Below are 12,812 nucleotides of genomic sequence, written 5' to 3' on the forward strand. Positions count from 1 at the left end.
TGTGAAAGTATTCTTAAATGAGCACGTGCTGGGTCATCATCCAAGACTCCTGTCACATGAAATATATGGTAGAATGCTGGTAAAACAGAGAAGAAGCCATATTCGTCTCCTTCAAGGCGTTCTGTCACAAATTTAATTAATGCGTTTGTTTAAATGCGCAAAACAGTTTAAATGAGCGTCGTCATGGAAGTATGTCCTCTGGAATAGTGCTTGAAGCATGAAGAAGTATACATCAGTTTAGCGTATCTGATAATAAATGTGTTGCAACACCAGCTACACAAGTGTCATGTCAAAGCCTGTTCTGACTTTCTGATGTCATCATACATATAGTAGCCCAATGTCTGTGACTCTGTAACGCTGAAACGCTGGGTGTTCCCTCTGGGCGGCACTGTTGCCTCCCACTGTGGCACTCGGCTGACTTCTGTGCCGCTCAACCGGGCCAGCGCACGGGAGCAAGTGGCGTGAGTGGCTGTTTAGGGTCCGCGCTCCCCATGCAGCACAAGGGTACTGCATGGAGAACGCGGGACCCAAACAGCCGCTTGCGCTGCTTGCTCCCGCGTGGCGGCCCAGCTGAGTGGCGAAGAAGTCAGCCAAGCACCACGGCGGGAAGCGAAAGGTGGCAGGGCGGTCATGTGCAGTGTGACAGCGGCTCCAGGCCCTGCCCCCTGGCTGTGAATGTCACCCCCCCCTTTGCCTCTCACAGGCGTGCACGGCCGGGGGGCGGGGCCTGGCCGAGCATGCATCCCTGATGGAGACAGAGGAGAGCAGACAGAGAGTAAGAGGCAGGAGGGGGAGGAGGAGAGAAAGAGAGAGACAGAGAGAGAGGCAGAAGGCGGAGGAGAGCTGAGAGAGAGCGGGGAGGCAGTAGGAGGAGGAGAGAGAGAGGAAAGGGACACGGAGCGAGAGACTGGAGGCTCAGGAGAGAAGACTGACATGGAGGACAGACCTGAAAATCCCATCTTATGACAGGCTAATTAGCTAGTTGTAAATAAGAAGCAGGTGACAGTATCTTCCATCAATGCAAACAAATTTGTCTTAGCGATTGGCAGAAAAAGTAAGACTGAGTAGACTTATAGGCTCTAAAGTTTTACATTGTTTTGTTTTTGACTGCAGTTATGTAATAAAAAAAGTATACATTTGTAAGTCACACTTTCATGGTAAAGAGATACTTTTAAAGAGATACTTCAATACTCGTATGAGGTAAATTGAAAAATACAGGCAGTCCCCGGGTTACGTACAAGCTGATCTGGAAGCGGCCGCGAGTCCACCCCGGGTCCTCCGCCGCTTTGCTCCCCGTCTCCCTGGTCTGCTGGCTCGCCCAGCAGACCAGGGAGACGGGGAGCAGCTTTTCTCGCCCCGGAGGAGGTGGGCAGCGGGACCAGGCGTCCCGCCGCTCCTGTCCTCCAGGGCGAGAAAATCCCCGTTCGTAACTGCGGATCCGACATAAGTCGGATCCGCGTAACTCGGGGACTGCCTGTACTATTTATTTTGATTATCATTTTTACAGTATATATATTTGTAATGATAAATAATTACAAATATTTAATACATTTCAGTTGGTATTCCATTATTTAATAGTGTGATTAATCACAATTACCTTTTGGAGTTAGTTGTGTAAGTTAACCATGATTAATCAACAGCCTAGTTAATGCCATGCCATTCAATCCTCAAATATTGTTTTTACCTAATAGGCCTACTAAATTTCTAAAAAAACCTGCCTAATACTTATTTTCATTAGATAGTACCACAACTCTGTAGCCACTACTGTGCCTAATTGAAATAAATTAGACTTTTGCCTGCAAAAAGACTGCATGATCTGGTTTATTATGGTTAGTTTTAATTACTGCTGAACAGGGTTGTTTTACTTGAAAAATCCCATTATCCTAAATAACTTGAAGGAAAGGGTACTGAATCTGTATCAGGAGAGCTGCACTGCATGTGGGGTTTCTTCTCAGTGCTCTCAGCAGGTTGGCCCAGGAGTTTAACAGGGTAGACAGTACTGACTGATTTATAATTGAACCCTGTGACTGGTTATTTGGGGAGAAAGTTCATAGAATCTTAGAATCGTAGGACTGCAAGGAACCTCGATAAAACATCTAATCCTTCCAATACAAGGAGACAGGACTAAATAGTCTAGATTAGTGCCAATAGTGTCTACAATATGTTCAGGGCCTAATAGGAGTCCATGAACAGATTTCAGGGGGCCAACAAAGAGGGCCAGCATTAGACTTGCAGAAATCCTGAGCAACTTAGCTTGCTATGGTCCCCTGTGGTATGCAGCCTTCCTACATGATGCTCCTTAACACTGGCCCTGGCTTTAATATGTGGAAAAACAATTGTTGAGGCACAGTTGGGCAGCAGAGTTTTTATACCATGTTAGGAGAGGGTTGGGAAAGAAAAATGTTGAGAACCTCCTGCTTAGGCCATTATTGACAGGCATTTGAATAATCTCTTCTTACAAACCTCCAATGAAAGAGATTTCCCAACTTCCGTAGGTTCCAGTGCTTAACTATCAGCTTGGCTAAGTTGCACAGATAAGTTATACCAGGGAGGAGATGCTGAGTTCATGCCACCAAATTTTATTGTACAGTATAAAAACACATTTCCTTTTAAATATAGTTTGGACAGTCAGACTTTTAGTACCATACATTTGGTATGGATTTACCTACAAAGTTACTTTGGAACTGAACTCTTTGTATTTTATGTAGAGACAAATTCTTCCTTCCTTTCTTCTGTAGATTGAATGGAGCTACCATTTCCATCCCCGCATACTTTAATGGAGGCTGAAATCGATAGAATTCAGCTTGTTGAGGTAACAAGTGTCTGGCACACAGTATGAAATAAATACACTAGAAACTCTGAAAACCACCTCTGTTATTCCTAGGTTTCTTGTGGCATCCTAATAAGTATAAGGAACATATATGCAGACATTAGGGACTTTAATGCATAGCTTAGGAAATCTGAATGATTTTCTACTCCTAAACAGACTGCAGATATATTTGAATTCTCAGCCTTTTCTTTTTTTATTTAATTCTTCTGTTACAAATATTGATTTATGGATTTCAATGCTTTGTCTTTGGAGGATATCTGTTATAGAAAAAACATTTATGTGTTTTTACTTTTTCTTAGCCTAAACAAAGTGCTTTCCTGAAGAATGCTGGGAAAATTATATTTGATTCTCTTACTGAGTTTGTTTGGTTTTACATAGAAGATGGATATAATGACATCTTTAAATAATAGAAAATAGGTATTGGCTATTTAAAATCATTTTCTCCATAATGTTATGCCTTAAAAACATTTGGGTTACATCTCTATGCGTATGTTAACATTTTAAGTAACATTTATAACAAATCTTTGAACTTTTACAATTCTTTTTGCTAAGGATGTTAGTTAGTAATGGTCTTTCCATATTACTCCATTTTTCATTCCATATACTCTTTCACCCTTAATATTTAGTCTCATTCTTCCACTCACAATTCCATGCTTACTTTTCTGGGTGCTTTCTGGCTGGCCCCAGGGGACTATTACCCCCCTCTTTTATAACCATTTGTCTGAGTTCTCCATTTCAGTAAACCTGGAAAAATATTATGAAAGTGAAAACTCTTAACACTTCCAGACATTTGATGTCAGGTGTAATTTATGTTGGAAACCAATCTGGGTGAGTTCTCTAGTCTAATGAATAATTTGCACTAATTACCTTCCAGAGCATACTTCATGTCCTGGGCAAACAGAGTCCACATGATTTCAGCACTGACTTTTCCCATGTTCAGCTCTTGAGGGAACCTGAAAGCAATCACATAACATCAGTTCACCTGCTAGAAATTATATTAACATCTGTACAGCAGAAATGCAGATTTTTTGTATAAAATCATTCTGAAAGTATGCACTGCACTATATTTTCTGTTCTGTACAATTATTTTAAACATGTAGAAAGATGAGCCTTCAGATAAGCTCTATCATCAGCATAATTGTAATAATGTTAGTGCCCTAATTCGATAATGAAGTATGTTCTGTACCAATTATATAACAGTGCACATTTATAAACACGAAGTTGGGACTATCCTTGAGTTAAATCCATAGATTTACAATGAGTTATACCAGGGAGGGGATGGGCCCTTCGCCCACACTATTGCAGCATTACTGACAATCTGAAGACTTAAAAGAAAGAAGTAAAGAGCAGTAAGACAAGTGAAAACATTGAACTATTAGAGCTTTTACTATTCATCTCATGTTTAATGTGCTCTTTGAAAAACCATCTATTTGTACATTAAGAAGTCAACAGTTGTCTACATTTCATACAAAACAATTAAGTAAAAACCATGTGATCTCAATTACAATTGTCCAGTAGCAGCTGGCAAAATCTGACCTTTTAATGACAGATACTTTATGTTTCTCACCAGATTAAAAAAAATAAGGAGCGCATGTGCACATAAATATCCATTTCTTGTTCTGAATGTGAAACTCATCAATATGAAAAAGAGTTAATGGAATGGAGCCACGGAAAACCTTGCCCCAAAAATTAGAGCATTGCAAGTCCTGAACAAAAACTTAACTTGGTCAATGGGACTATCTATTAATGCTGGATGTAATGACATATCTAGGTACATATAAGATTCTGCAGAATATGCCAACTTTTGACCCTAAAAATGATTACATGCCAAATCTCATCCCCTTTGTTAGGGACCGCACTACATTAGTGATGGTCATAAGTAAACAAGGGGAATTTCTCAACATTTACTGCTGTCATCTTTGAAAAATCATGGAAGATGGGAGAAATTCCAGAAGACTGGAAAAGGGCAAATATAGTGCCCATTTATAAAAAGGGAAATAAGAACAACCCAGGAAACAACAGACCAGTTTAACTTCTGTGCCAGGAAAGATAATGGAGCAAGTAATTAAGGAATTCATCTACAAACACCTCGAAGATAATAGGTGATAGGTAACAGCCAGCATTGATTTGTAAAGAACAAATCATGTCATACCAATCTGATAGCTTTCTTTGATAGGATAACAGTCTTGTGGATAAGGGTACATGTGGATGTGGTATACCTAGACTTTAGTAAGGGATTTGATACGGTCTCGCATGACCTTCTTATCAATAAACTAGGAAAATACAACTTAGATGGGGCTACTATAAGGTGGGTGCATAACTGACTGAATAACCATTCTCAGAGTCATTATTAATGGTTCACAATCATGCTGGAAGGGCATAACAAGTGGGATTCCACAGGGGTCTGTATTGGGACCGGTTCTGTTCAATATCTTCATCAAAAATTTAGATATTGGCATAGAAAGTATGCTTATTAAGTATGCAGATGATACCAAGCTGGGAGGGGTTGCAACTGCTTTGGAGGATAGGGTCATAATTCAAAATGTTCTGGACAAACTAGAGAAATGGTCTGATGTAAATAGGATGAAGTTTAATAAGGACAAATGCAAAGTACTCCACTTAGGAAGGAACAATCCATTTCACACATACAGAATGGGAAGTGATTGTCTAGGAAGGAGTACTGTAGAACGGGATCTATTGGTCAGAATGGACCACAAGCTAAGTATAAGTCAACAGCATGAAGCTGTTGCAAAAAGAGCAAATATGATTCTGGGATGGATTAACAGGAGTGTTGTGAGCAAGACACGAGAAGTCATACTTCTGCCCTACTCTGCACTGATCAGGCCACAATTGGAGTATTCTGTCCATTTCTGGGTACTACATTTCAAGAAAGATGTGGAGAAATTGGAGAAGGTCCAGAGAATAGCAACAAGAATGATTAATGGGCTAGAGAACATGACCTATGAAGGAAGACTGAAAGAATTGGGCTTGTTTAGTTTGTGAAGGAGAAGACTGAGAGGGGACATGATAGTGGTTTTCAGATATCTAAAAAGGCGTCACAAGGAGGAGGGAGAAAAATTGTTCTCCTTGGCCTCTGAGGATAGGACAAGAAGCAATGGGCTCAAACTGCAGCAAGGGAGGTTTAGGCTAGATATTAGGAAAAGCTTCCTAACTGTCAGGGTGGTTATACACTGGAATAAATTGCCTAGGGATATTGTGGAATCTCCATCTCTAGAGATATTTAAGAGCAGGCTAGGCAGACATCTAACAGGGATGGTCTAGACCAGGGTAAACAAAAGGGCCTCCGCAGGCTGGATATGGCCTGCCAAGAGAATTGATGCGGCCTGCAGATGCGTCCGGGTCAAACGGTTTGTGGGTGGAGAAGCACGGAGTGTCTAAGCTCCACCCCTCTACCTAAGGCCCCACTCCTTCTGGGGTGGCCCGGGGCCACTTCAAAAATTTCTCAAGTGGCCCCCAGTCAAAAATTATTGCCCACCCCTCGTCTAGATGGTACTGGGTCCTGTTATGAGGGCAGGGGAGGGGACTCAATGACCCCTCCAGGTCCTTTCCAGTTCTAGTATTCTATGATTCATTCACTATCCTGAACACACATTATTTGCAACCCCACCATTCTCAGAGAGATAAAAAAAGAAATATACCATGGTGATTAGCCTATGTAAACAAAATGTTTTCACTTATTTGTTATAGCAAATAATGAGCTGATTTATGGCTTTGCTTTATGCTGTCATTCAATAGATTGTTTTGCCACAAGAAAATAACCTTGTGTAGTCCACCAATTTGCTGTGTAGTCTCAAAATTCTTTATCCTGTTTATTAATGTACGATTCCGAACATTTATTAATAACTTATGCTGAAAAACTCATTACCCAGAAAAATTAACAAGATTTATTACATAAGACCATCTCTGAGAAATAAGTAAAAATTATCTACTGCTGCTAAATGTGCTTATATGCACATATAAATTATAATGGGTAAAAACTAACTCATTTAAATGGAGATATTAAATGGAGATATTAAATGGAGATATTATTGTACATTGCGTATGATTTGACTATATTTTTCAAATATTCTTAGTTTATAGAGAAATTATTTAAGAATGTGATTGGTAGGCAACTTCTGTGTTACTTATATTTTCTTAAATGGAATGCAACACTCAATCAGCTTTCTACCCTCTTTTCCACCAATTATTGCAAAGGAAGTTAAAAACTTTGTAAGCAATTTTTCTTTGTTTACTTTTACATAGACCTGTCAGAATTCATTTTGTTAAATAATGCCAAAGGATATCAATGATGTTTATTTTTAAGAATTCTTTGAATTTTGCTATTGATTTAAATTTTCACAGCCATTGGACATTATGGGGGAGTCAGACAGTGTAGGGGACAAGGATAATTATTTAATGACAGTGGACACAGATTCAAAAATGTAAAGCTTTATAGTCATTAAAATGCAAATCATCAGAATCACAAGCCAAATTTTTCAAGGAACATATTCCTTTCTTCACTTTTCTGTAAATTTTGGTTATCAATGGCAGTATTCTTCCATTGGTTTGAGTGTGTACGGTAAAAATTATCCTTACTCACATTAACTGATAAAAAGCTAATCCTTCCAAGTCAACATATAGATAAGTAGGTTGGATAAATATAATTGCAATGTATGATGCAGAGTTCAGCCCACGCTTGCCTGAAGGGCTTAATGTGGGGTAAGGAGGAAGCCAGACAGGCTACAGCTAAGGGGAATCAGGAGTTTTGAATCATCCTCTGACTGAATACTGGAGCCCAGCTGAGGAGGAAAATCTGGGCTACAAAGACAGAAAGTTGGCTGCAGAAAGAAAGGCTGCAGTGGAGTTGTCTGTAGTTATTCACTGGAAAAAGAGAGGTGCATATGGGGCTACAAAAGCAAGTAGCCTAAAGTTACTCTCTGGGAGGAAGAAGTTTTGTGGATGGCAAACCCAGAGAAGGGAGGAGCCACAAACAGAGTTGTACATGTACAATACAATAACTTCCATTACAAAATTCAGCATTAGCAGTATGTACCACACAGAGGTATCTGAGATATCACAAGATTTTCCTCTAGGTACTATGAAAAATAGTGGCCATATGGCTGGCACAACAAGTAGGATACATGTTGGCAAAAACTAATTTGCAAATTACAACCAGTGAAATATTATAAAGAGAAAGAAGAAAAAATTAGCAACTGATAGATGTGTTATAATGGCACAATCTTCCTGTAGTTTAACACAATAGGAATATAAGTATTAATTATTCCTATTTACATTACAAAGGCTTGAAGTCCCTGACAAAGATGGTGACTGGTACTCATTCTCTTTGTTGCTATGGCTACATATATGCTAAGACTCTGCACCTATGATTATAATTTGAGCTAATATTTTTTTAACCATGCAATATCACCATAGTTCAGCAGTATTCAGTAGGCCAGACTAGCCCTTTAGATTCTGCCAGTTCATGTGGGTGGAAATGTGGGCCCCAAGGTTGAAAGTTGTTATGGGGGTGAACAAAGAGCAGTTGAAACATGCCATAACCTTTCCTGTGCTGCAGGATCTGGAGCTGTCTGATAAAATGGCCCAAGTGGACAGGGATTTTGTGTGGGAAAGAGCAGGACCAGACAGTTTGGGAGATGTTCTGAATGTACTCAATGAATCTCATGGATACCACTGGATACCAATGGATGTCAAGCACATTTCTCCATGTGGGAGAGGGCACACGTAGCATGACTCACTGCTCTCACGGGTGGCAGGACAGTGTAATTTACAGCCCAGGAATCTGCAGCATTGAACCTAGCTCCATATTTTTATGAGATATAAAAGTGCTATTCCATTCTGCTGTAGTTTTGCCGATTTAAGAACATTGGTACCACAGTTTGCACTATACTGGCTTCAATTGAACCATTGTAAAATAAAAAATATGATATAAATGTAAGTAGAGATAATCCCATTGAAATCAGTGAGCTTCATATTGTATCATGTCTTTCATGTGAGATATAATATGAGTGAAGCTGCTAAGATTTAAATGTAAATTCCTACTGACTTCAATGGGATTTGGGGTAGAGTATCTAAAAGTTCACGAAATGTGCTGAAATGATGATAAGAAAAAAGCAGCATTAGGAAAAATATATTTTACAGAGAATAGCCATTCTTCAGAATTTCTATAACCAATCTGACAATGTCAGCTGATTTGTAGAAATATTTGTCGAGCAATGTTGGGATAATTGCCTACCAAACCTTTTAAAACTTTTCATTTAAACAAGATCCTTTAAAATAGAAATTGAAAAAAATAAAGTGTTTGAGACTCAGAGAAAGCTAATGCAAGGACCCTTTTTCCCCTAGATAAAAATGTATCTAGGTTGAGAAAGTATTTCTGAATGTTGAGCCTGTACAAACGGCAAGGTGGAAATTATTGAATCAATCAAAACAAGGGTGTAGCATGGAAACAGACCGTTCAATATGGCAAAATTAGGCTATGTCTAGACTACATTCTATTTTTGAAAGAGGATATGCAAATTCTGCGGGAATTTGCATATCTCCTTCCAATCTTACTTTTGAAAGCAGATCTTTCAAAAGTGAAAGTAGTCTGGATGTGTTTTTTTCAGAAAAAAACCTTTTTCAAAAAAACCCACTCTTCTTTAAAAAATGAGGATTACGTTTTTTTTTCAAAAAGGGTTTTTTCCCCCCAAAACTGCAACCAGACTACTTTCACTTTCGAAAGATTCGCCTTCGAAAGTGAGATCAGAAGATATGCAAATTCCCGCAGAATTTGCATATCCTCTTTCAAAAACAGAACATAGTTTAGACGTACCCTTAGTGTCATTTGACTAATGCTAAAGAGGAAATTTAACTTCCTCTGTCATGTGTGACATACTTGAAATGAGCAACCATGAGGCCATGAACTATTACCAAGGATTCTCATCGAGCATAATGAGAAGTACATGGATCAATGGCAGCATAACATCAGTAGTAAATGAAGTAACATCTGTGGGGCAAATTTTTCAAACACAGTCATTGGATCTGAGTATCTCCATGTTTTGATGCCTGTACAGGCATAATTTCCAGAGGGTCTGAGTATCCACAGGCTCCACTGACTTCCATTCCGAAACTGAATTTGGATTCCCCAGAATCAAGGTATCCAATATCAGCAAGTGATTTTGAAAATGTAATCCACAGACCTAATCATACTCCTGCTGGAGGCAATGCAAAACCTCTTACTGAGTTCAGCCAAGTCCTAATATATTAAGAAACAAGACAAATTACATTCTTCTTTAGTGCTAGACTTCATTGTTATAAAAAATACCATTGTGTACCTATTTGTTATTTAACATCTGGATCCATGTTCTTTGTAGTACTAAGGTAATTTACCACAAAACGTAAGTTGAGTGCATGGAGTGCATGATTCAATAGTTGTCTGATATTACTTCTCTGCTGAGTAAATAGTAAACAAATATTTCCCTGGTCTCAGGAATTCTGGCTCTTTTAATTCATTCACTCTAGTTGTGCACAGTAATATCTGTGATCACTTATTTGTTCATAAACTGTATATTTCACAGGAAGCTTTCATAAGCTGTGTTGAAGTATTCTTTAATGGTGAAACATAACTCAGATATAAATTACAAAACCATCAATATAAATATCCTGACAAATCTATTGCATATACTCCATGTAACAGAAAACAAGTGAAGACATTACCATGCTAAATTATTTTGACCTGTTGTGACTCATCAGAGAACAAAGCTGCATCAAACATTCTACTCTTTGAATAGCTCACATAAAATTCAGTCATCATGTTGGAAAATTAACTCATTTATTTTTATCCTTACACTGCAAATCTGCTTTCACTTTTAAGAGCTATATTCAAATGAAAAGAAGGAGATTTTTCAAATGCACAGAAGTCAGATAGGTGCCCAAATTCCTATTAAGTACAGCTGGGTGCCTAATAGAGTTGGTCAAACTTTTTGTTTTGAAAGAACAGTTTTCTCCTGGAAAAGCAGTTTCATCAAAAATTAAACATTTAGTAGGATCATATTAATTTCAACAAAATTTTGAATTGAAAAGTCTAAATGATTCATTCTTATTTAATTCTGATTAAATTGACATGTTTCATTGTGCTAATGCAAAACCTTTTATTGTGTATATAATTTCATTTGATTTACATTCTACTTTTAATTTCAATATACATTATTTATATATTGTTCTATATTAAATAGGCTATATTTTAATGTCAGAATTAAAGGTTTCTGCCTTATTAATGTTTTAACGTTATTATAATGAAATTTTTGACATTTTCAAAATGAAATAATTTAACATTCTCTAAGCAAATGTTTCAGTGTTGACGAATCGTGTTTACTTTTTTTAAATTTTGATTTTATTTACTTATTTTGCATATTCATCTTCCTGGGAGCTTATAGGAGGGCTCTAGTAATCCATCAATTCTTGTAACTTAATTAAAATACAGGGAGAACTCAACTACTAGATAAACGGATATTTGTTGGGAGTTCCAGCCTCTTGTGTTCATAGGCTTTGTGGTACTTGTAATGGATGGTTTGCATTTAAAGAGATAGTAAAATCTGTTTGTGTGGGAAGATTTTTGTTTGTTTTCTTCCATCTGAGTTTAAAGACCCCAACAACTCAAAAGTGAAATTCCTTCAGGTACATTTTTGCCTGGCTTAGGTACCAAACTACACCAGGATCACTTAGGCTGGATTGAAGAAACTCTTCCAAAGGTTCACTGAGAAACCTGCATACCTTTCATCCAATTTGGCTAAAGTTTCAGGTTTATAATGGAATCTCTGTACAGGTCTAGACATGAATGAGTCACTGCTTAGAAGTATCACTACCCTCTGGTAGAGAAAAATCTCTGTTGTACCGGTACGAATGCACGTAGGCTGCATTTCTGATGGAGATACCCAGGCTAAGCAGAATATATCAATGTGATCATTATCTTAAAGTATACTAGTGCTCCACTGTTCCTGATGCTTTCCAAGATTAAAAATACTGTATAATAAGGACACATTTTTCTTGTATGTTCATAGAAGATGACTTATCAAGCATTGTTCTGGTCCTTCAGGGCAGGGGGCTGGTGATGTGGGGAATGTAGAAGTCAGGGTGGTGGTTGGGAGATTCAGGACAGGTAGTGGGGAGTGAAGGGGTCAGGGGAGGGGGTTGGATATGGAGGGGGCTTAGGGTGAGGGAGTAGGAATGCAGGAGTCAGGGCAGGAAGCTGAGAGGAATAGGAGGCTCAGGACAGGAGTTTGGAAGTATGGGAGGCTCAGGGCAGGGAATGAGGATACACAAGTAAAGGCAGAGGGTGGTGGGCTCAGGTTAGGGGTTTGGGACATGTGGGAGATTCTGGGCAGAGAGGATGTAGGATTCAGGGCCAAGGGGAGCTCAGGCCAGGGGGCACAGGGCAGACAGCTGGGAGGTCTGAGGTGGTTCTGCCCTGGCCCTGGCAGTCGTCTGCGGGGGTGGGGGCATGCTGGGAATGCATGGCACACCAGGACTATGGTGGCCTGGCCCCAGCATTAGCAGTTCCTAGGAGTTGGTTGCGGAGCAGGGGGCCAACACCAGGGCTGACAGGGGTTTAGGGGAGGCGGACCACTTACCGTGGTCAGTGGCTGGCAATATGGAGAGCTCTGGCCTTAGCTGGCCATTCTCTTCCTAGTAAAACACCCCCCCCGTGATTACTCTGTAGTACAAGTGTCCTTTGTGTTCACTGCCTTAAGTGATCATTGTGGAGCATAGCTTTCTCTGCTCTCAGGTCCCTCCCTTTCGGTGTAATGGAAGACAATACAATTCCAGGCACGTCCTTTCTTTCTGGCAAAACCGAAGTCTGACCTTGCTTTAAGTTAGGACAAGAGGAAGCCGCATAAAACAGATTTGGCCGTCCTAGCTCTTACAGTATAGGAGGAATTCTTGAAAAAACGGACTTACAAAATCATGGACAAGCAGATGTAGA

At 39.3% G+C, this 12,812-nt stretch overlaps 1 protein-coding gene across 1 annotated transcript in view; it reads right to left on the reverse strand.

Moving 5' to 3' along the window:
* Positions 1–12,812, reverse strand: part of UNC13C (unc-13 homolog C) — a 435,134-nt gene that overhangs the window by 165,094 nt on the left and 257,228 nt on the right. The window contains exon 17 of the mRNA XM_075897272.2: positions 3,698–3,783. Within this exon, the coding sequence (XP_075753387.2) occupies positions 3,698–3,783 (86 nt within the window). The remainder of the gene's footprint in view (positions 1–3,697; positions 3,784–12,812) is intronic.

This window comes from Pelodiscus sinensis, chromosome 14 (assembly GCF_052426305.1).
Source record: "Pelodiscus sinensis isolate ZL-2025 chromosome 14, ASM5242630v1, whole genome shotgun sequence".
NCBI lineage: Eukaryota > Metazoa > Chordata > Testudines > Trionychidae > Pelodiscus > Pelodiscus sinensis.